This window comes from Heteronotia binoei, chromosome 19, assembly GCF_032191835.1.
Source record: "Heteronotia binoei isolate CCM8104 ecotype False Entrance Well chromosome 19, APGP_CSIRO_Hbin_v1, whole genome shotgun sequence".
NCBI lineage: Eukaryota > Metazoa > Chordata > Lepidosauria > Squamata > Gekkonidae > Heteronotia > Heteronotia binoei.
In genome coordinates, this window is record NC_083241.1 from 35714112 (window position 1) to 35737789 (window position 23678).

At 47.1% G+C, this 23678-nt stretch overlaps 1 protein-coding gene across 1 annotated transcript; it reads right to left on the reverse strand.

Annotated features, from left to right (window-relative positions):
- Window positions 1–223: 223 nt before the first annotated feature.
- Window positions 224–17207, reverse strand: CHRNA3 (cholinergic receptor nicotinic alpha 3 subunit). The gene is made up of 6 exons (XM_060260249.1): window positions 16963–17207; window positions 12062–12201; window positions 10971–11015; window positions 6960–7069; window positions 3100–4105; window positions 224–460 (listed from the first exon to the last, which is right to left on the reverse strand). Exons 1-6 carry the CDS (start codon window positions 17030–17032, stop codon window positions 332–334), a joined length of 1500 nt encoding a protein of 499 aa, XP_060116232.1. The 5' UTR covers window positions 17033–17207; the 3' UTR covers window positions 224–331.
- Between the last annotated feature and the right edge of the window lie 6471 nt (window positions 17208–23678).

The following is a 23678-nucleotide window of genomic DNA, read 5'->3' on the forward strand; positions in this document are numbered from 1 at the left end:
ATTTGTGTTGCTTTGAGTCTTTGGGATCCATTGAAAAAAACCATAAAATGCATTTTAAATTCCATTAGAGGGAAAAGCAGAGAAGTCTAGAAGACTCCCCCCCCCCTTTTCTCTTTAAACAAAGTATTCTTCAGTGTCTCACAAGGATTTGAAATAACTTTATCAACTTTTTCACACATATACGGTCGGCTGAATCATCTAGCCTAGTTATTGTTCAGGACTTCTTTTCTACTCACAGACACAGAAACAGCTACTTTAGCGTAAAGACAGTGTTGAAGAAGTTTGAATAGCAAACAAGAAATTATTGTTTTTTTACAGGATGGGTTTTGTCTTACACTTCATCTGTAACCATCAGAGGCTGGAGAAACAATCCGGCTGTGCCCAGAATGCACACAAGAATAAAAACCCACAGAAAAATGCGGTCAATCACCATGGCGACGTATTTCCAGTCATCTTGAGTCTGAAAGACATAAGCAGTCAAATTATATAGAGGCTGCTATCATGGCTTGTTTCAACCTATGGGCACGTTATTAGCTGCTAACCTCACGTAACAGCAGGAGATCCTTTGAAGTCACAAAATCAGCCTCAAAGTGGGACCACAGGCACTGATACCATCATCAAAACAGTTCCCTGCCTAAATAGGAAGCCACTAAGGCAAGGGTGTTGAACTCATTTGTTATGAGGGCCAGATCTGACATAAATGAGACCTGGTTGGGCCAGACGATGTCGGGCCAGGCCATGTGTGTACCTATTTAAGATTAGGTAGCAGAGATATAAACCTTATAAAGAACCCAGACAAATTTTTTAAAACCTAAAACATGCTTAATACGTTAGCACTCATTGATCTTAAAGGTGCTTTCTTTGTATTTCTCCCATGGGATCCAGGGAACTGGTCAAAGGAAGCTCTGGCTCTCTCCTTGGGGTAGGGACGGTGGCTCAGTGGTAGAGCATCTGCTTGGGAAGCAGAAGGTCCCAGGTTCAATCCCCGGCATCTCCAAAAAAGGGTCCAGGCAAATAGGTGTGAAAAACCTCAGCCTGAGACCCTGGAGAGCAGCTGCCAGTCTGAGAAGACAATACTGACTTTGATGGACCGAGGGTCTGATTCAGTATAAGGCAGCTTCATATATTCCTGTCATATATTCCTGTCATATATATATTCCTTCCTTCCCCAGGGGACTGGTTGGGGAGGAACCTCAGCCAATACAAGGAAGAGAGGCTTGGCTCAGTAGCTCTGCTGTGCGACTGAGAAAGCCTGGAAAAACAAACTGCGTTCTCCCCAAGGAAGGAGCCTCAGCCAATGGAGAAAATAGAGGCTTTGCTCTGTAGCTCCTGTGCGATTGAGCAAGCCTTGCAAAGCAAGCTGTTACACAGAAGGAAGCAAGAGAGAGGGAGAAGGCAGTAGATGACAGCCGGTTGCTCAGGGGCCTGAAAGGAGCCTTCCAGGGGCCTGATTCGGCCCCCAGGCCGGATGTTTGACACCCCTGCACTAAGGGGTTCAGTGTGGACAGTCACTCCTCTCCCCCCTCCCCGTTCTGCGTACATACTCAGACTTAAGAGTTGTGCTATGTCTAATTCATGTTTCGTGTCCCAAAGCACCAAATGATTTCTGGGTTTTGTATCAGCCAGAATCTCCAAACCTTCTGAGCCTGCAGGCACGTTTGCAATTTCTGACACTGTGTGGTGGCTGCAGCCACAAAATGGCTTCTGCAGCTTACCAATTAGCCACACAGCTAAGATACTCGTGCTGCAGTAGCAGCTGTTGCCAAAACGGGGCTAAAACATCTGCACGACCAATGAGAAGCCTTGCTGGGCCCTCTTTCTGTAAACCCTTGGTGAGCATCAGGAAGGGTGTTGGTGGGCACCAGGATGGCCATGTGTGCCATGTTGGAGACCCCCAGGATAAACTCACCCTCTTCCATGTGCATTTTGCTAGTGCATCAGTAGCTGTGGCTCAACACCAGACTTAATGGAACGATATAAAAATCAAGCAGTGGACATCTCCAAGGCGAGGTCTTCCTCAGAACCATGGCTCCCGTTCAGATTGTTCTGCAAAGCTGCTTTTAGGGCCAAATCCTGTATTTGGAGTGATTGTCACGATGGTCAAATAGGAGATATAGCTTGGCCTTAAGCGGCACACGTGCATGCTATTCCTCAGCCCTGTCGGAAACTAGATGTCAGAGATGTATCCTAGCTTTGATGTGCTAGCTTTCTACGTGGAAGAAAATATAAGGAGGTGGTTTCAGAGGGTAGCCATGTTGATCTGCCATAGAAGAGCCATGTTCAAAATCCAGGCACCTTAGAGACCCAACAAGATTTGGGGAATATGAACTGTTGAGAGCCAAATCTCCCTTTGTATCTGAGAAAGGGAATTTGACTGTCAAAAGCTGCTATCCTGGAAACCTTGTTGGTCATTAAGGTGTTGATGGGAAGTGCCATCAAGTCACAACCGACTTATGGTGAGTCCTTATGGGGTTCTCCAGGGCTTTTTTTTGTAGCAGGAACTCCTTTGCATATTAGGCCACACACCCATGATGTAAGCAATCCTCAAAGAGCTTACAGTAGGCCCTGTAATAACACTCCTGTAAGCTCTTGGAGGATTGGTCTATAATGCAAAGGAGTTCCTGCTACAAAAAAAGCCCTAGGGTTCTTAAGACAAGAGATGAACAGAGGTGGTTTGCTGTTGACTGCCTCTGCATGGCAGCCCTGGACTTCCTTAGTTGTTGATCTCCCACCCAAGTACTAACCAGGGTCTATTCTGCTTAGCTTCTGAGACTGAGCTAGCCTGGGCCTTCTAGGTCAAGGCAAAGGGCATTCAGAGGTGGTTTGTTGTTGCCTGCCTCTGTGTAGTGACCCTGGACTTTCTTAGTGATCTCCCACCCAAGTTCTAACCAGGACTGACCCTGCTTAGCTTCTAAGATCTGAGAAGACTGGGTTAACGTGGGCCCATTTAGGTCAGTGCTTTAAGGTGCTTCAGTCTTGCTCATTATGTATGGAGCATCAGTCGGTTATGTCATGTCTCCACCTGCAAGCCAAAGCCCCAAAATAAGGAGAACCGGGACGCACGATTTAAAAGCACGGCAAATAAAATCAACCTCGTACCTCTTTGGCTTCATTCTGCAGCCTCATATTCTCCGCGATGTACTTAACGCTCTCGATCGCCTCCCTCATTTCCATTGACAGCACCGAAAAGGGGACCAGGGCGTCCACGGATTCGCAGCTGGAGCTCTGGGTCAGGTTGCTGCCCACTTTGACGTATTTCACGTGCGGGCAACAGCTGCAGGCCGCATCCTGGCACGGGAACCCTTCCCTGCAGCACTTGGTTTCGGAGGTGGTGAGGCAGCTCAAGTGTGAGAGCTCCGCACTGTAAGAGGACTTTCGCTTTGGGCTGTTGCCTTCTTCGCCCGTCGGCCTGGTCATGAACATGATCCTGGGGAGAAAGTTGAGGAAAATGGTCTTCACCCACTCGGGCATCGTGTGCGTTCTGGGAGTCCTGTAGTGCACATTCAGCACAAAGACGGTGATGACAATCGAGAGAGTGACAAATATCATGGTGAAGAGGAGGTATTCCCCAATCAGTGGGATGACCAGCGAGGTGGAAGGAATGGTCTCCGTTATCACCAGGAGGAACACAGTCAACGACAGAAGGACCGAAATGCATAGCGTTACTTTCTCCCCGCAGTCCGAAGGCAGGTAGAAGACCAACACGGTCAAGAAGGAGATGAGGAGGCAAGGGATAATCATGTTGATGGTGTAGAACAAGGGCAGCCGCCTGATGTAAAGCGAATAGGTGATATCGGGGTAGACGGCTTCGCAGCAGTTGTACTTAATGTCATGTTTATAGCCAGGCGCGTTAATAATGGCCCATTCTCCGCTCTCCCAGTAGTCCTTCAGGTTCATGGTGGAGCCAACCAGAACCAAGTCTATCTCGGCTTTGTCGTAAGACCAGGATCCGAATTTCATGGTGCAGTTCTGGTAGTCGAACGGGAAGTAGGTCACGTCTATTTTGCAGGAGCTCTTAAATATAGCCGGGGGCATCCACGTGACGTTACCGGTGTAATTTAGTATGGCCTTGGTTTTGTCATCCACCTGGAAGTCTCCAACAGCACTGCCAAAGAACCAAACGCACCCAAATGTATCACGCAGTTCAGCAGGTCAAGCTAATTTTGCATAGCCGCTGTATGAAAGCAGCAGTTGGGTCTACCTTGATGGGCTGCTGAGAACGTATGTGGGGCAGTTAAGAAAACAGTGGTATTAATTAGTGGGCATCGGCCCCGTGGCGCAGAGTGGTAAGCTGCAGTACTGCAGTCTAAGCTCTGCTCACGATCTGAGTTCAATCTCGGCAGAAGCTAGGTTCAGGTAGCTGGCTCAAGGTTAACACAGCCTTCCATCCTTCCGAGGTCAGTAAAATGATCGTCCAGCTTGCTGGGTGTGTGTGTTAAAGTGTAGATGACTGGGGAGGGCAGTGGCAATCCACCCCGTAAAAAAAGTCTGCTGTGAAAATGTCATGATGCGACATCACTGCAGAGTGGGAAACATCACCACAGAGTCAGAAAAAAATGGTGCTTGCCCAGGGGACTACGTTTACCTTTATAGTTATCACTGTGTTTTGTCTGGAAATGATCCGTCAGTTACAGGCATCAATGAAAGGCACTTGGGGAAAACCTTTACTATTTTTTATTTTGCTAGGGAGGGGCTGTGGCTCAGCAGAAGAGCCCCTTCTTGACATGCAAAAGGTCCCAGGTTCAATCCCCGGCATCTCCAGTTAAAAGGACCACACTGGAGAGGATGTGTAAGATCCTCCACCTGAAACTCTGGAGAGCCGCTGCCTCTTTGAGTAGACAATACTGATCTTGATGGACCAAAAAGGGTCTGATTCAGCATAAGGCAGCTCCATGTGTCATGCACTATAGGGGAGGGTTATTATTATCATCGTTGTGATCATCATCATATGCCTTAGAACAGGGATGGGGAACCTTTTTTCTGTCGAGGGCCATTTGGATATTTATAACATCATTCACGGGCCATAAAAAATTATCAACTTAAAAAACAGTGCTCCGCAGAAGGAGAATGATTCAGGCCAGCAAAATTAATGCAAATGTTTTTCTCTTTGAAGTCATGTGGGGAGAGCCTAATCTGGTGTGCACGTGCACACACACACACGACCTGCCGCCCTAGACAAATGTAGAAAAAGCCCAGCAGGAACTCAGTAGCATATTAGGTCACACCATCTGGGATAATCAAGTGCAAACGGAACGGTGACAGTAACTTTTCCAGGCCCTGCAGCAATTCTGGCCAGCCAGGGAGGCTGCCGCACAGTACATCTGGGCCCTGTGATCCCTGCCTGGCCCTGGGGAAGCCACTGCACAGTGGAGCTGGGCCCCATGATCCTCGCTGGCCAGTCAGGTCCCAGGGAGGCTGCCACATGGCTCAGTTCAGCCCAGCAATCCCCGAGGGCCACACCAAGTGACGTCGAGGGCAATATACGGTCCTCCGTACAGAGGTTCTCCACCCCTGCCTTAGAAGGTCTGGGGTGGGGGGGGAGCCCTCACTTTTCTGGATTATTTAATACTGTCCGTGAGTTTTACTTTTGCTTCTGCCAAGGCCTCCATAATGGAAAGGTAATGCACTTGTAACATATCACCCATCGGAGTGTTACTTGGCAAAACCTGACAATCGCCTTTGGTGGGTCCTTTTTAGAGCTACAGGCATTGAGAAGTTGCAATAAAGGTACAGCCTGTGTTCCTGTGAATCTACACGGGCATACATCTTCACATGGTTTTCTTTAGCTTTGCGTCTTTCCAGTCAGCTTGTGCCAGTGGTTGGGGAAGAGGCCGTAACTCTGTCCTCCTCCTTGTATCTGTTGAATTTAGGGTTGCCAGCTCTGAGTTGGGGAACACCTGGAGAGTTTGGGTGTGGAGTCTGGGGAGGGGCCCCATCAGACTATAATGCCACAGAGTCCAGCTTCTAAAGCTGTCGTTTCCTCCAAGGAAGTTGATCTCTGTAGTCTGGAGATCAATTATAATTCTGGGAGATCTCCAGGCCCCACCAGGAGACTGTGTAACCCAAACAGAGAATCACGGCTGAGAGTGGCAAAAGAAAACCCCGAAAGGGTTCCGTGACGACCAGCTTCACAAAGAAAATAAAGCTTGTTCAAAATTAACTTAAGAAAATTTATAACAACTTAGAAGAGTTTTAAGTTATAAAATAACTTAGAAGAGTCCTTCCACTTAAAAGGAACCCCTGGTCCGGTTCCTGAGGAGACCACGTGATGGTAAGAATGCCACAGCGTTCAGTTGTCTTGTACAATAGTCTTGGAACACAGCGACGAGGTAGTACTTTCATCTTCCCCCATTTCGAAAGAAGCTTTAAGCGGTTTTTCCAACAATATCAGAGCATGGCAAGATTCCGCAATTTTTGATACACAATTAAGTTTCAAGACCTGTGGTCTCCTCAGGAACTGGACCGGGGTTTCCTTTTAAGTGGAAGGACTCTTCTTGTATATTTCCGGGATTGGGCTGTTCATATATGTAGTTATGTCCTTCTTTTGCACAAAGTATTGGCATTTGTTTGCCAGGGTACGATACTTCGTATGAGAGTGATAATGGAATGTTGAAATTTTCGAAGTTATTTTGCATTTGTGAGGCTGGTCGTCACGGAACCCTTTTGGGGTTGTCTTCTGCCACCCACCAGGAGGTTGGCAATCTACTGTACCCAAACAGCTCAGTCCCCCAGCATCTCCTGTTAAAAGCATTTGAGGCAACAGGTCTGGGAAAGACCTCTCTCTGCCCAGACGTTGGAGACCCATTGCCATCAGACGTGGCTAATAACTTGTCTGTTGGGCTAGATGGACCAATGGTCTGAGGGCTTAATATTCCCAAAGTAATGGGCTTTGGGGAACCTTTGAAAGAGCCAAGTATGCCACATGGCATTTTTCAGTAGATGAGAGGTCATAACCTTACTTGTTATACAACACTATATCCGGCTTCCAGATTTTTTGTGACGGCACTCGGATGAAACGAACGCCTCCATAGTCCTCTGGATTCCACTTGAGCTTGTAATCGTTCCAGATCTGAACGCAGAAAGAGAAAACCAAACAGTATTAGATTTATGGTCTTTTTGTATCATCGTTGTCTATAATCTATTAAGATTATTATTATTAAAGAAAGCCAGTTTGGTCTAGTAGTTAAGTGTGTGGACCGGGTTTGGTCTGGGAGGACCGGGTTTGGTTCACCACTCCTCCACAGGCACCTGCTGATGTGACCTTAAGTCAGTCACAAGTTCTCTCAGAGCTGTTCTGCTCAAGAGCAGTTTCTGTCAGAGCTCTCTCAGCTCCACCTACCTCACAGGGTGCCTATTGCGGGAAGGGGAAGGGAAAGGAGGTTGTAAGCGCTCTAGTGAAGGGTGGGATATAAATCTCTTCCTCTTCTAATCGTTTTCTACCCCAGTTGTTTGTAGCAGCTATGTGTGAAGCCATCTAATGATGCTGGAATCTGAATGTATTGTAGGTCTTTTATTCATATTTATTTATGCTTTTACCCTGGAGAGCCGCTGCCAGTCTGAGAAGACAATACTGACTTTGATGGACCAAAGGTCTGATTCAGTATAAGGCAGCTTCATATGTTCATATGTTGTACTATGTACTGATGAGATATGCTGTGTGCCAACCTGAGCTCCGTTTTGGGAAACGAGCGGGATAGAAATTAAATTTACTATTATTATTATTATGCCCCAAAATTTTTATTGTGCTGCATTCATGAAGTCCCCATGTTGTGCCTATTTTATTTAACTTATTTATACCCCACCTTGCTCCCCATTGGGACCCAAAATGGCTTTCTACATAATTTCCCTCTCCATTTTATCCTCACAACCACCCTATGAGGTAGGTTAGGCCGAAAGCGTGTGACTGGCCCAAGGTCACCCAGCGAGTTTCCATGGCGGAGTAGGGATTCAAAGCTGGGTCTCCCGGATCCTTTCCCGATACTCTTAACCACTACACCACACTGCTGGACCTTGATCTCGCCTGGAGGCATTTAGCATTTGGTTGCCGCTTAGCAGAAGGGAAGTGTAGAGTTTTGGGATGCTATTTGGAGGATTTATTCAATGCAAGCAAACACGTAACCACTAGATGTCAGGAATGCATTACAAGTAGAAAAGTGCAAGCTCTTTGAATTCCCTTTTGCCTGCTTCAGGCTACAGCAGTGGGCTTTCCTTCTTCAAAAGTCATATGGAATATGCGGAGAAGTTATTCTGCAGTTGGGGAAATGCTAAGGAAAGCTAGCTTGTTACTTCTTTTTTACACCGTGAGGGTTTGCTGCTGTGTTCCTTTGGTTGTGTAGAAGCTGTTTTCAGGAAGAAATCTGTGCTTATCTCTTCAGCAAGACACCAGCTGCTTTTGAAACCAACCCCCTCCCTGGTCTGCTGCAGTGCCGATGTTCCTAAAGGAATCAAGGCTTTAGTCCCTTGAGAAGTTCTGTGCCTGAGGAAATATTGGCTTTTCTAGGCCCTTGTAAAGGGAAAGCCACCCAGTTCTTTTTGGAATACGTTTGCTCTTCTCTGAGAATCTGTATCACATGCTGCAGGTTTCCCATCATTCTGTCTTGTCGAGTGACGTGAAAACGATGTCATATAAAACAATAGTAATATGCATGCACGAGGGGCACCTCTTGTCCTCCCTGCCATTCATATAATATTAATTAATTAATTATGGCATCGTGTGTTGTATAGCCAGGAGATCCAAGATTGTCTGGATCTCCTGGCTATTGTCTGGATCTCCTGGCAGCTCGAAGTTCTAGCTCTTTTAGCACCAGTAGGTAGCAAACTAGACTTTTGGGGGCCTGAGAGGGCTCTGGGAGAACCGTGGCCGACCCACGGTCACCCAGTTGGCTTCATGTGGAGGAGCGCAGAATCAAAACCAGTTCCCCAGATCTTAACTACTGCACCAGGCTGGCTGTCTCGAAGAGATGGGCCACAGTTCTGTCTTTGGTAATTCACATGGATTGCAAGCGTAAGTTCCCCGGCTTCGAATCTTGCCATGTGTAGTTTAAAAAGCTCTAGCAGGGTGCTGTAGAGGAGGTTTCTGCTTGAGACCCCCTGGGGAGAAGTTACTCCTCATTTTTTATTAGGCTCATCAAGGACAGTTGTCTAATTCAACATAGGGCAGGTTCATCTATGCTTATGATCTCATTGCAGAAATTAAATTATGGGCCCGCTCAGAGAGCGCAGATTTGTTGTTGAAATCAAAGCTGCCTGAATCATCCGTAGAAATCGTTTCAGGTTTGTCTTGATTCACAAGTAATAAATGCGGATTAAAAAAAAAAAAAAGACTTTGGCATGTAGCAAATAAGACAGCCAGGCTAAAGTGACCGAAAATGCAAATTCTGATTCAGTGTTAGTCTTGCATCTCACCGTAGCTTGCCAAGGCAATTAATGGCCACTGAGGCAATACCAGGAGAAGCTGTGAAAGAGGCTGACGTATATGAACCACAAGTCCTTCCAGTGAGTTTTTGAAAGGTCCTAAATTAGGCATTTTGTCAAAACAGGAGAATTCAAGACAGCTTGCTGAACTCGGTGCGACTTGTGTATTTTATAGGTGCTTATGAAATAGTAAAGCACCTGTCTGTTTCAGAGCCAAAATGAATGTGGTGGTGGATAGGGTTGCGAGTTCTGGGTTGGAAAATACCTGGAGATTTATTTTTTTTGGGGGGGGGGGGAGAGCCTGGGGAGGGCAGGGTTTGAGCAGGAGAGGGGCCTCAGCAGGGTACAATGCCCTAGAGTCCACCCTGCAAAGCAGCCATTTTCTCTAGGGGAACTGATCTCTGTCATCTGCTGTAATTTCAGGAGATTTCCAGGCCCCACCTGGAGGTTGGCAACCCTAACCACAGCCCCTCCTGGAGCACATACTTCCATGGTGACTATCAACAGACACTTCCATTTGATCCTCTGAGCTTGTGATGAAGTACAGAGGCTGAGGGAGTCGCCTTTAATTCTTGTCTTTTTACTAGGGTTGCCAAGTCCAATTAAAGAAAAATCTGGGGACTTTGGGGGTGGAGCCAGGAGACTTTGGGGGTGGAGCCAGGAGACATTGGGGGTGGAGCCAAGAACAAGGATGTGACAAGCATAATTGAACTCCAAGGGAGTTCTGGCCATCACATTTAAAGGGACAGCACACCTTTTAAAATTCCTTTCTTCCATAGGAAATAATGAAGTATAGGGGCACCATCTTTTGGGGCTCATAGAATTGGACCCTCTGGTCCAATCGTTTTGAAACTTGGGGGGTATTTTGGGGAGAGGCACTAGATGTTATACTAAAAATTTGGTGCCTCTGCCTCAAAAAATAGCCCCCCCAGAGCCCCCAATACCAACGGATGAATTCCCTATTATTCCCTATGGGAATCGTTCTCCATAGGGAATAATAGAATGCCCAGTAGACATTTCCCTCCCCCTCCCTCACACACACACACACACACACACACTTACCAGATCTTCTTCCGGAGAACTCTTGCTGTGAAAGTGAAAGCAAAAGAAAGGGCGGGGCTGTTCTCCCAAGCCCTTCCTGCTCCCTGCCCAGCCTTAAAGCGGCAGACATTTTACAAACGGCTCAGGAGCTCTATAATGAAGCCTACAGGTATGTTCTCCCCCCCCTCCACCCCCCACCCCCCGCTTCCCACTTCTTGAAGACCGGGAGATGAGGCTGCAAACCCAGGGGACTCCCGCCAGAGCGGGAGGGTTGGGAAGCCTACTTTTTACCTAGACGTTTTAGAAATGTTTTCCCCTTTCTTTGTTGAATCGACATCTGTAAATGTGTCTTTTCAGGTCCCAAATGTGCATAAAAGTAATAAGAAATATAGTGCTGGGGGGGGGGGTAAGAACCATGTGCTGTGTTTCTTATGCTACCCCCTGCCCCCAGTATATGCAGCATCAAATATTTTATGGTATTCAGCCTTCATGGAGTCAGTGTGCTTTGTACTTACATGTCTCAACCATAAATTGGTCTCCATAATCTGGTTCACTTCATCCTGAGGGAAGAAAAATCATAAATGGATATGAAGCCATTAAGTTAGGCCTCTTTCTTTATGGGTGCCAGCTTTGGATTTGGAAATACCTGGAAATTTGAGGCTGAAGAGTGTGGTTTAGGAAAGGGAGGGTCTTTGGTAGGGTGTAATGCCATGCCGTCCACCTTCCAAAGCAGTCATTTTCTCCAGAAGAAAATAGATGGGATGGATGGATGGATGGATGGATGGATGGATGGATGGATGGGTGGGTGGATGGATGGATGGATGGATGGATGGATGGATGGATGGGTGGGTGGGTGGATGGGTGGGTGGATGGATGGGTGGATGGATGGATGGATGGATGGATGGATGGATGGGTGGGTGGATGGGTGGGTGGATGGATGGGTGGATGGATGGGTGGATGGATGGGTGGATGGATGGATGGGTGGGTGGGTGGGTGGGTGGATAAGCTGTCATTGTGGGAGATCTCCACTCCTACCTGGAGGTTGGCAACCCTATCCTGGGCCCAATTATACTCGCCCACCAGAGGACTTGTGAAGATTAAAACTGGCCTGCCCAACTCTTCCTTTTGAGTCCAGGCCAACTTTCCAAAAATTTACCTGCGCACACATACAATTTTATACATTTGTGACCACTTGTACAGTAGACTTTAACCCCAAATGATATAAACTCACTAGCTGTAGCCCAGGAGTTCCTCGGTGTGTTGCTGCTCTTCTAGATTTTGCCCAGATCTAGGGTTGCCAGACCACTGGGTTAGGAAATACTTGAAGATTTGAGGTTGGAGCCTGTAAAGGGCAGGGTTTGGGGAGGGGAGGGGCTTCAGCAGGGTATAGTGCCCTAAAGTCCACTTTCCAAAGCGGCCATTTTCTCCAGGGGAACTGATCCCTGTTACCAGGAGATCAGTTGTAATCCCAGGAGACCCTCGGCTTTCACATGGAGGCCGGCAACCCTTCCCAGATCCCAGAACTTTTGTTTTCAAGAATGGCAAATGGTGCAGTGCCATTCACATTTCATCTCCTAAATCACCACCGTGGCCCCATTCTACTCACCACCTTTACCAGCTGAGACAGGGACACCTCGAACCAAATAATGACCGGGTCAGACACGTTCTCCACCGGCCTGATAATGTTATTGTAAGTTGCAAACAGTTCTTTGTAGAGCCGGTGTTCGGCTTCTGAGCAGCAGCAGCCTGAATCCAGGGCGGGGAAACAGGAGGGAGGAAAGAGCAAAAAACACCACCCGACATCTTAGGATTTTGCAACCACCTTGGGAGTTTCCCGTCCACCACGATAATTTTCTGCGAAAATTAGATCACAGGCTATTACCCTTCTGCAGCCGCTCTTATCCAGAGTTCTTTCTCCTCCACAGATACAGGAGACAGACGCAAATTATGTCGAAGAAAGTAATCTGGGGATCATTACTCAAGCGAGCATGGGCCCTGTTGTGTTTCTTAAATGCCTGAGTAGCAGAGGAAGAAATGGCCAGCCTTTTGTCTAAGCACAAGAGACAACGTATGTTTAAATTATAGCGTTAGTGTGAAACGGGAGGTCCAACCTTGTTTTATTTGTTTGTTTCACCCAATTGTCGGAGTAAATCTATAGAAAGTAAAACTAGAACCAACCTGTTATTAAATTTGCCCTTGGCTTAAAAAAAAAACCCTGGAAGGGAGAGCAGAATTGTTTGCTTTGGTGGGTGAAGAATGTATAGTTTCAAGATTCCATGCAGGGTTAGAGCCTTTTCGGTGGCAGCCCCTGCTTTTTGGAACACCCTCCCCGAAAACATCAGGGCCCTGCGGGACTAGCCACAATTCCGCAGGGCCTGCAAGACAGAATTGTTTAGGCTGTCATTTAACATCTAATGGAGAGACGACCACCATTCCGCCATCCCACAGCACTGGAAATTGAACTCATCCCAGTAACCACGCCATCTGGATTCTAGGGAATGAAACTAAAACTGAATGAAATGTCCCTGAAAGGTATGAAATCGTATGAATTGTTTTAATGGTTTTATTGTATTTTGTGCTATGTTGTTTTAGCTGTTGTTAGCTGCCCTGAGCCCATCAGGGGAGCGTGGGATACAAATGTAATAAAATGAATAAAAGTAATATGCATTTCAGTTTCCTGCAGAATAGGCTTAATTCTACCCACTCCACTCCCCAACACAGACACACAAATATGTCATTGCCGTTTTTGGTTGAGCATTCCCGTGTTTTAACATTATCTGATGTTTTGAATGTCTTTTTGGACCCTAAAAGCAACCCAATTATAGAAATGTATTTTTAATTTCATCTTGCACTTGCTTATGGTATCCCCCTGAAGCCCCTGGTGGTGGGAAGTGTCCTCAAGTTACAGCTGATTTACGGTGGCCCTGTAAGGTTTTCAAGGCAAGAGCCGGTCAAAGGGGGGATTGCCATTGCCTGCCTCTGCATCGTGACCCTGGGCTTTCTTGGTGGTTTCCCATCCAAGCACAAACCAAGGCCAATCTTGCTTAGCATCTGAGATCTGGGCCTGGACCATCAAGTGCCATTTATGTGCCATTTATGCGCCATCAAGTCACAGTCGACATTGTGACCTTGTGGGGCAAGAGGTGGCTTTCTATTGCCTGCCTCTGCTTAGCAACCCTGGACTTCCTTGGTGGTCACCAATCCAAGCACTAGCCACTAACCACGGCCAACCCTGTTTAGTAGAAGAAGAGATTGGATTTATTCCCTTCGCTTGGAGTCTCAGAGCGGTTTACAATCTCCTTTCCCTTCCTCTCCCCACAACAGACACCCTGTGGGGTGGTGGGTTTTTTGTTTTTTTACTGAGAGAGCTCTCAGATAACTGCTCTTGTGGGAACAGCTCCGTGAGAACTGTGGCTGATGCAAGGTCACCTAGTTGGTTTTCCCAGAAAAGAGTCTGCACATTTAACTACAACATCAAACTGGTTCTCTGTGCTTCTGAGATCTGATGACTTAGGTTCTGAGATGTCTTAGCTCCTGAGGTGTGGCTTCTGATAAGACTGGACTAACCCAGCCGTCCAGGTCAGAAGTCCGTCCGTTCATGTAAAAGTCTCTCTTCAAGCTCTCTGATTTCAAAATGGAGGGCACATGCAGAACACCTTTTTTAAAAAAAAATGGTTCAAAAGAGGCTTGCAAGAGTGCAGAAACATTTGCTTCTACTGGGGGTTGGATTTAGAAATTTGTATGTTTTGTGCTCTTTAAAACGATGCAGCATGGAAGGGGGAACAACTGCACTCTGGCCTGGCTCACGACACAGCGTGGTCCCAGAACCACCTTTGGACCAGCGATTGTGCCCCTCTGAGCAGGTGTAGATTAGTGGTCTTCCTAACAGACAACCAGCCAGCGATATGGCGTTTATCAGTTGCTCCTCTGCAAACATCCTGAATGAACGCACGAAGGTGCTTTATACTGAATTAGACTCTTTGTCCACCAAATTCAGTATTGTCTTTAAGGTGCTGGGAGAGCCAGTTTGGTGTAGTGGTTTAGTGTGCGGACTCTTGTCTGGGAGAACGGGATTTGATTCCCCACTGGATCAGCTGTAGCTATCACAGAACTTATCCTTGAAAGGGCAGCTGCTGCGAGAGCCCTCTCAGCCCCACCCACCTCACAGGGTGTCTGTTGTGGGGGGAGAAGATATAGGAGATTGTAAGCCGCTCTGAGTCTCTGATTCAGAGAGAAGGGCAGGGTATAAATCTGCAGTCGTCGTCTTCTACTCAGACTATAGCAGTGGATAAGAGCAAGAGTCCAGCAGCACCTTAAAGACTAACAAGATTTATGGCAGGGGGAGAAGCTTTTGTGAGCTGGTTCATAGAAAGCTTCTCCCCTGCCCCAAATCTTGTTGGTCTTTAAGGTGCTACTGGACTCTTGCTCTTTTCTGCTGCTACAGACAAACACGGCTACCCATCTTGATCCAAGTTTGACTTGCTGTGGTTATAGAAAAGAGCAAGGGCAAAGTAGCACCTTAAAGACTTACAAAATGTGTGGCAGGGTATGAGCTTTCATGAGTCACTGCTCATTTTTTTTTCAGATATAGCTAGAATGAGAGTCCATCCGTTCTTATATCTTGGAGAGAGGAGCGATTTCAGACACTCCCCTTCTAGCTGAATCTGAAAAAGTGAGCAGTGACTTCCGAAAGCTCCTACCCTTCCACAAATTTTTGTTAGTTTTTAAGCTGCTGCTGGACTCTTACTCTTTTCCACTACTACAGACAATACCAAGGCCGCTACCCGTCTTATTCATATAGCACAGGGGTGGCCAGCCACGCTTAACGTAAGAACCACATAGAATACACATCTGATGTTTGAAAGCCACGAGACAAGGAAGGAAGGAAGATAGATTGGGGGAGGAGGGAGGGAGGGAGAGGTGGAAAGAAAGCAACTTTAAATGCTTCTCCAAAGCAACTGTCTTGCAGGGCAGTGGGGGTTTCAAGAGCCACACAACATGTGTGAAAGAGCCACATGTGGCTCCTGAGCCGCAGTTAGTTCACTCTTGATATAGCAGCTCTGAAGGATTTTAGGTAAAGGTCTTTCATGTCACCTACTATCTGATCTTTTTTTAAATTGGGGATGCTGGGAATGGAATCTAGGATCTTCTGCATGCCAGACGGATGCTCTGCCATAGAGCCACAGCCCGTTGCCCATAATACATAAACACTCGAAGCTGGCTTATACTCAATCAGGCCATCCGTCCATCAAATTCAGTATTGTCTACTCAGACTGGCAGCAGCTCTCCAGGGTCTTAACCAGGGGCCTTTCACATCACCTACTGCCAGAACAAATGGAGATGCTGGGGATTGAACCTGGGACCTTCTGCATGCCAAGCAGATGCTCTTACACTGAGCCACAGTCTGTCCCATGTGAGACAGGCCTTCAGATTTGTCCCAGAGCAGAACAGTCTACACAGGGGCCTTCCTAGAAACTTAGCACCTAGCCTTTTTTCCATTCTCCAATCTTATGGTCCAGAATTCTGGTCTTTGTGTCAAACTTTTTGCCTAGGTCGCTGTTTTATATTGTAACAAAATATGATCATTCGTTCAGATGATTCCTTAAATAACTGGGTCTATACTGGCCTTAAGATAAAAGGGAAACTAGCATGTTCCAAACCTGACCAAAAAAATGCCGTAACATTTATCTTCAGATGAGTTTTATCCATTGCAGCTAATTATTGTTCAGCCTTTAAAAGTTCAGACAACCTAAGCTTTAAAAATCTCTTATCTGCTTGCTCGCACAGAGACAGAAAGAAATGCAGCTGCCTCCTTGCTGCCAAAAGAACAGTGTTTGATGATAAATCTGGAGATAATGGATATATAAATGTTTAGAGTTAAGGCATCTGTTTACCAGAAGTTTGGCACGTTGATTTTGCAGATTGTTTATTAATATCCCAAATGCACATTTATGGGCATGCAACAGTTTCCTTGGCATGAATACTTCTGACTATAGTTCTCGTTCTTGACCCATGTCCCTAGCGAGTTGACCCTAAAACAAACTATGGCTCTTTCTGCATCCAAGTCAGATTTGGTCATGTTTTGCTTCTCTCCCCCTCCCACAAAATTCAGATTCAGAAGCTGAATTTCTGAATCCACCCGAAAGGCAAATAACTGGGTTCTAGAGCAAATCGATTATTAACAATCTCTCTGTATGGTTTATGAACAAAACAACTATTTCTGCCCTTTGCAACACAGTACAATTTTCCAATGCATGAAAGTCATCCACCCTGCTTCATTTCAGCGATGTACAAGAACGGCTTGGCGCTCCCGAGTCAGCCTGTTTGCTTGCAGAAGGGGAGACCGCAAACTGGTGCTGCCCACAAATGAATCTGAATTTTACGGTGCGCCGTCAAATACATCATAGTGATTCAACTCCAGCCGGTGTTCGGTGCCAGGGCTGGGTGTGTTTGTAATGAAAGATCTCACCCTCTCCCCTTCTGCCAAAAGACGGATGGCTCCCTTACCTTTAAGGAAGAAGTAAACAGCAACCAACAGAAGCAGCCGAACTTGCCTCCCCATGGCGTTTCGATTCATTGCTCATCAAGAGAGCCTGGCGGAGATAGCTTTAGCTGACGGCATTGCCCAGAAACCTGCAAAATGAGACAGCCTGAATTCTGACAGATGTAATTCTGGCAACAGGCAGACAGCAGGACCCTGAGAAAATACTCCGGCATTGGAAACCTGCCTTAATATTTTGCAGCCCTGCCCCTTTTCCCGGCTGTCCACATGGATAGAGAGGAGAATCCCAGACTACGGAAGTGTAGCTACCAAAATCACTAAAGCACTCCTTGCCTGCCCTCCCAGCAAAAAAAAGGGGGGGCCCAACCCATTGATGCATACGTAAAACCTGTAATCTGATAACATTAAGAGCTTTTGCAATTGGCTGCGTGTGCAGGCTTTGAATTGTCCTCTCGACTTCCATGCCAAGCCATCCGAACAAGGTCCAGTTAAATGAAAATGGGGATAATTGAATTCTGCGTGAAATGGATATTGACACAAGAGAGACTAGAGTTTTTGCGCGGTATCCGAAGAGCCCCTACGGAGCTGAGGGTGGCTTGGTCGGACACCGCTAATGAGTTAGTTGACGTGTGCAGTAGGTGCTGATGGATTTATTTTCTTTTACAGACAGTGGGTGTGAAAATTGGACCACAGAGAAAGCTGATAGGAAAAAAGGTCGATTCACTTGAAATGTGTTGTAGAGAGTTTGACAGATATTGTGGACTGCCAAAAAGGCAACTAACTGGGTTCCATCAAATCAAACTGGAACTGTCCTTTGAAGCTAAAATGCCTAACTGGAGCTATTTTGCTTTGGGCACATCACGGGAAGACAGGAGCCTCTGGAAAAGACAATAATGCTATGAGATGGATGGACTGTGTCAGGGTTTGTTTGGTTTTTTTGCAGCAGGAACTCCTTTGCATATTAGGCCACACACCCCTGATTTAGCTAATCCTCCAAGAGCTTACAGTAGGCCCTGGAAGAAGAGCCCTGGAAGCTCTTGGAGGATTGGCTCCATCAGGGTGTGTGGCCTAATATGCAAAGGAGCCCCTGCTAGAATTCTATCTCTGGGCCCTGTACTAAGAGCCCTGGAAGCTCTTGGAGGGTTGGCTCCATCAGGGGTGTGTGGCCTAATATGCAAAGGAGCCCCTGCTAGAATTCTCTCTCTGGACCCTGTACTAAGAGCCCTGTCAGCTCTTGGAGGGTTGGCTCCATCAGGGGTGTGTGGCCTAATATGCAAAGGAGCCCCTGCTGGAATTCTCTCTCTGGACCCTGTACTAAGAGCCCTGTCAGCTCTTGGAGGGTTGGCTCCATCAGGGGTGTGTGGCCTAATATGCAAAGGAGTTCTTGTGACAAAAAAAACCAAAGAAGTCACAGCGGCCCTCAGTTTGCAAGACCTGAGCAAGGCTGTTACCGATAGGCTGTTTTGGAAGTCATTAATTTGTAGGTTCGCCCTAGGTCAGAAGGAACTTGACGGCACTTCACGCACGGAGAAGACAGAAAAGGTGAGAAGGAGGAAGCTATGGCACCCCTGAAAGCATCCACCCCAGGCTTAAATCAGACAGGTTCATTTTCAAAATGGCAACCGGCAGACGGGACAAGTTTGCCCTAGAAGTCAAAGGATGCAGCTTGGGAACCCTAGCTTCTAATCCTAGAATCTTGATATTTGGTTGCTCAGCAGTGAGAGGGAAAGCACTTTGAATCATTCAGAAGCAAAGTCGCCGTGTGCTGAGTTGGACTATTGATCCGGCTTAGAAGTCTCTGCTGTGACTGGCAACGATCCCTGGGTCTCTGGCAGAGAAAGGTCTTCCCCAGTCTCTGTTTGGTGAGATCTTTTTAGTGGCGGTACCAGAGACAGAACAAGGACCTTCCATTTGAAAAGTACGTTCTCCGCTGGTGTGCCAGTTCTTGGGCCATCCGGATCAGAACTGTCTATCGACACATGCATAGCCAGCTTCAAGAGGGGATTGGATAAACATGGAGCAGAGGCCCATCAGTGGCTATTAGCCACAGCGTATTGTTGGAACTCTTCTGTGTCTGGAGCAAGTGATGCTCTGTATCCTCGGTGCTTGAGAGGGGGAACAGTGTGAGGGCTTCTTGTGTCTTGGCCCCACTGATGGACCTCCTGAGGGTGTCAAGTCTGATGTTTCAATAACGAGACCTTCTTGATAAAAGTTTCTAGTTTATTGTAACATGTTGCTAGACTATAGAGCCAGATTGAAAGACTGGCGAGTATACAGTCAAGGCAAGCATTTAAGGTATACATCAAAGGGATTCTTGAGGGAGGGGTACTCTGTGCAGGGCACATTCACACATTGCTGTTACGATTTCGTTCTCAGGCCTGGTCAGCCTTGGGCGCCTTCTTGGCACCAGTTCCCCCCACGCTCTCCTGAGAAGGCACTACTATCTTGTTCCCATATTCCCATTTCAAAGCATTGCTACATAACAAAGGGAAAGGAGGGGGGGGGGAAGGAGAGATCAAGCTAGCAGCATTGGTATACAGTGCGGTTTTTACCCAGAATCCTTTTCCTGAACCAAAGATGCATTCTATAGAAAGTACAGCAGACTTGACAGAGGGCACCTGGGGTTTTTGGCCACTGTGTGACACAGAGTGTTGGACTGGATTGGGCCATTGGCCTGATCCAACATGGCTTCTCTTATGAGACAGGCAGCAGTTTCTGTGATATTTCAGGCAATCAAAGGGCTCCGAAACAACTACCTGAGACCCTCTGGATCAGGGAGACTGCTTGGGAACCATATATGTAGGATCCATCTGCAATCTGAGGAACAACATGAGAACTTTGAATCTCAAATGCAATAGGAGCTTTGTGTTTCCTAAATGCACGCCAGCTCTTTTGTTTATGACCACAACATGTGAGGAGAAGCAGACACAGCCTACCGTACCACCACCACTGTTTTTGGGTTCTCAAATGGACCCATGGAGCCACCGTTGGCTGTGTTGTGAAACATTCATGAAACTATGCAATAACATGATCCCCCCCACAACTGAGCAAATAGTGGCTCCTTGGGTCTGTTTGTGAAAACAGCTGGAGTGGGGGGATTAGATGCTGCATACCATGACTTTCAGGCAAACTGTTGCCCTAGCAGCTGCCATTTTGAAAATGAAGCACTGAACCCCAGTCCATTCTCCTGTGGCCACAAACAGAAAAGATAAGAACATCAGAAGAGCCCTGCTGGATCAGACCTGTGGTCCATCTAGACCAGCATCCTGTCTCGCACAGTGGCCAACCAATTCCTCTGCATACCAGTTCCTCTGCGTACCATGAACAACAGGATATAGAGGCCAAGACCTTCACAAGAGCATCAAAAGAGCCCTGCTGGATCAGACCGATAGTCTATCTAGTCCATCATCCTGTCTCACACAGTGACCAACCAGTTCCTCTGCAGGGCCAACAACAGGGCAGAGAGGCCGAGGCCTTCATTAGAACATCAGAAGACCCCTGCTGGATCAGACCAGTTGTCCATTTAGTCTGGTATCCTTTCTCACTCAGTGGCCAGCCAGTTCCTCTCTTGGGCAGTCCTTATTGCATCTGTTTTAAAGCGGCATCCAAGTTTCTGTGCAGCTTAATTAGTTAATATTTAATCTATTTATGGCCTTCCTTTCTCACAGACTCGAGGCTGATTACACAGTCAGTACAACTAAGGGAGGGGGCATTCAACAAACAGTACAATAGGATTAGGGTTGTAGAACAAACCTGAAGGCTAAAAACAACTGAATCAAAGCAGGAGTGTTCACATGTTGCATCAAATGTCACAAAATTCCATAGGAGGATCCCAGCTTCAGCAAGCTGTGCACAGTGGTATACAGCACAGTCCCTAATCATTCATCCAATTAACTTTGGGAATCATTTAGTACAGTGCAAGTCTATCGTCTGTGTAGAAAAGCCATCTAGAATAATTCAGTTTTGCAGTTTGCCTGGGGGTGGGGGAGCTTCCTGACCTTCTCGGGCAGGCTGTTCCACAAGATGGGGGCCACAGTGGTGAAGTCACGTATATGAGGCAGTTGTTGATTTTGCCCATGTGCAGGAGGAAGAGCCTCATGGCTCAGAGAGGTAAAGCTGCAGTACTGCAGTCCGAACTCTCTGCTCACGACCTGAGTTCGATCCAGGTGGAAACTGGGTTCAGGTTGACTCAGCCTTCCATCCTTCCGAGGTCGGTAAAAAGAGCACCCAACTTGCTGGGGGGGGGGGAGTGCAGATGACTGAGGAAGGCAATGGCAAACCACCCCGTAAAAAGTCTGCCGTGAAAACATTTTGATACGACATCACCCCAGAGTCGGAAACGACTGGTGCTTGCCCAGGGGACCACTTTTACCTTTTTTATGTGCAGAAGACACTGCTCGGAGAAGAGAAGCTGTCATGACAGAGCACACGGACTTCTTGTTCACTTGTGATCTATTTCTTCTTGGGTGGGAGTGGGGAGGATAGAGAGTGGGAGGCTTTAATGGCTACATTTTTCTTAACCATGAAGTGCACTCGTTGTAGTTTTTGTTTTTTTTTAAAAATCAGACTTCAATAGATTTTTTTTAAAATCCCATTTGCTTGGGGAGAGGGAGGAGTGTAATTAAAGCCTCCTTTAGCAGAGTGTTAAAGCTGCAGTACTGCAGTCCTAAGCTCTGCTCACGACCTGAGTTCGATCCCCGGTGAAAGCTGGGTTTTCAGGTAGCTGGCTCGAGGTAGACTCAGCCTTCCAGCCTTCCGAGGTCGGTAAAATGAGTACCCAGCTTGCTGAGGGGGAAGCGTAGATGACGGGAAGGCAATGTCAAACCACCTCGTAAAAAAGTCTGCTGTGAAAACGTGGTGAAAGCAACATCACCCAAGTCGGAAACGACTGGTGCTTGCACATGGGACCTTTCCTTCCTTAGGCAAAGGATCCATTCAGGAATGCTGTGGCATTTGGCCAGGATAACTTGTAATGTTTTAGAAACAAGGCAAGAGTATTGAAATGGAATGGCAGTTCAAGAACCCCTCCGTGATCGTTAGCCCTTAGACTGATGCACTGCAGTTGCAGTTTTAACAAATGTCTACAAATCAGGCCTGGGAAGAGAAAAAAAGCAATGCAGAAAATGCCAGAGTACACCAATGCCACTCTATAACTACTCTGCAAAATCACTGTGAACAGACTGTGATAATTGCAGATTAAACACCCGTGTTCTTTTCCACATTCTCGTCTGTGTATTCCTGTTGCTTCGGAAGGGAGAGGTTCCGTTCCACACACGTTTTGCTTCCTCATGCGGTCCATTTGCTATTACATCGTTTTATGTCTAGCATAAACAGTTTGGTGTAGTGGTGAAGTGTGCGGACTCTTATCTGGGAGAACCGGGTTTGATTCCCCACTCCTCCACTTATAGCTGTTGGAATGGCCTTGGGTCAGCCAGAGCTCTGGCAGAGGTTGTCCTTGAAAGGGCAGCTGCTGTGAGAGCCCTCTCCAGCCCCACCCACCTCACAGGGTGTCTGTTCTGGGGGAGGAAGATAAAGGAGATTGTGAGCCACTCTGAGACTCTGAAATTCGGAGTGGAGGGCAGGATATAAATCCAATATCATCATCGTCTTCTTCAAAACCTGCAGTTTAAAGCTACAGAGAGGTGTGCCAGACATAAAGCGATGTAATATCAAGTTCACCACTAGAGGGAGCAGGTGTGGAACAGAAAACCCCCCTCAAAGGAACAGGAGTGCATAATCGGGAACAACCCTGTGGTGGAACCGTTCTCTCTATAAGGCAGTTGTGTTGACATTAGGATTTGAGTGTTCCATGTGATAGGGAGTAAATGTCTGGTGTAAGTTTTATATTTGATTGTCTGTACCACCCCTTTAAGACTGAACCATGTGGCATTCTGAGAAATGGAGATGGCGCGCACGGGCTTTTTTTGTGGCAGGAACTCCTTTGCATCTTAGGCCACACCCTCCTGATGTAGCCAATCCTCCAAGAGTTTTCAGGGCTCTTAGTACAGGGTCCAGAGATAGAATTCTAGCAGGGGCTCCTTTGCATATTAGGCCACACACCCCTGATGGAGCCAATCTTCCAAGAGCTTACAGGGCTCTTAGTACAGGGCCCAGAGATAGAATTCTAACAGGGGCTCCTTTGCATATTAGGCCACACACCCCTGATGTAGCCAGTCTTTCAAGAGCTTACAGGGCTCTTAGTACAGGGTCCAGAGATAGAATTCTAGCAGGGGCTCCTTTGCATATTAGGCCACACACCCCTGATGGAGCCAACCCTCCAAGAGCTTTCAGGGCTCTTAGTACAGGGTCCAGAGATAGAATTCTAGCAGGGGCTCCTTTGCATATTAGGCCATACCCTCCCGATGTAGCCAATCCTCCAAGAGCTTTCAGGGCTCTTAGTACAGGGCCTGCTGTAAGCTCTTGGAGGATTGGCTACATCTGGGGTGTGTGGCCTAATATGCAAAGGAGTTTCTGCTACAATAAAAGCCTCTGGGCACGCATATGCAGGAAAACCAGTGTAGCATGACAGGAGGCATGGAAGACTTGGGTTTTAAAGCCACACGATGCTGTGAAGCTTGCTGGTCAAATATGGAGCAGGCACTCTCTGTCAGCTGTGCCTACCTTACAGGATTGTTGTGGGAATCACAGGGGAGGAGACACCCATATGCACCATTCTGAGCTCTTTAGAAGAAGGGGGAGGATAACTGTCCTCCAGACAAGG

Excerpts from the sequence above, each read along its gene's own strand:
- CHRNA3 (XM_060260249.1), bottom strand. The coding sequence starts at position 17,032 with ATGAATCGAAACGCCATGGGGAGGCAAGTTCGGCTGCTTCTGTTGGTT. Across the intron at positions 11,016-12,061 it reads TGTCTCAGCTGGTAAAGGTG|GATGAAGTGAACCAGATTAT; the intron begins GTGAGTAGAATG and ends TTCTTCCCTCAG. Across the intron at positions 7,070-10,970 it reads CCAATTTATGGTTGAGACAT|ATCTGGAACGATTACAAGCT; the intron begins GTAAGTACAAAG and ends TTCTGCGTTCAG.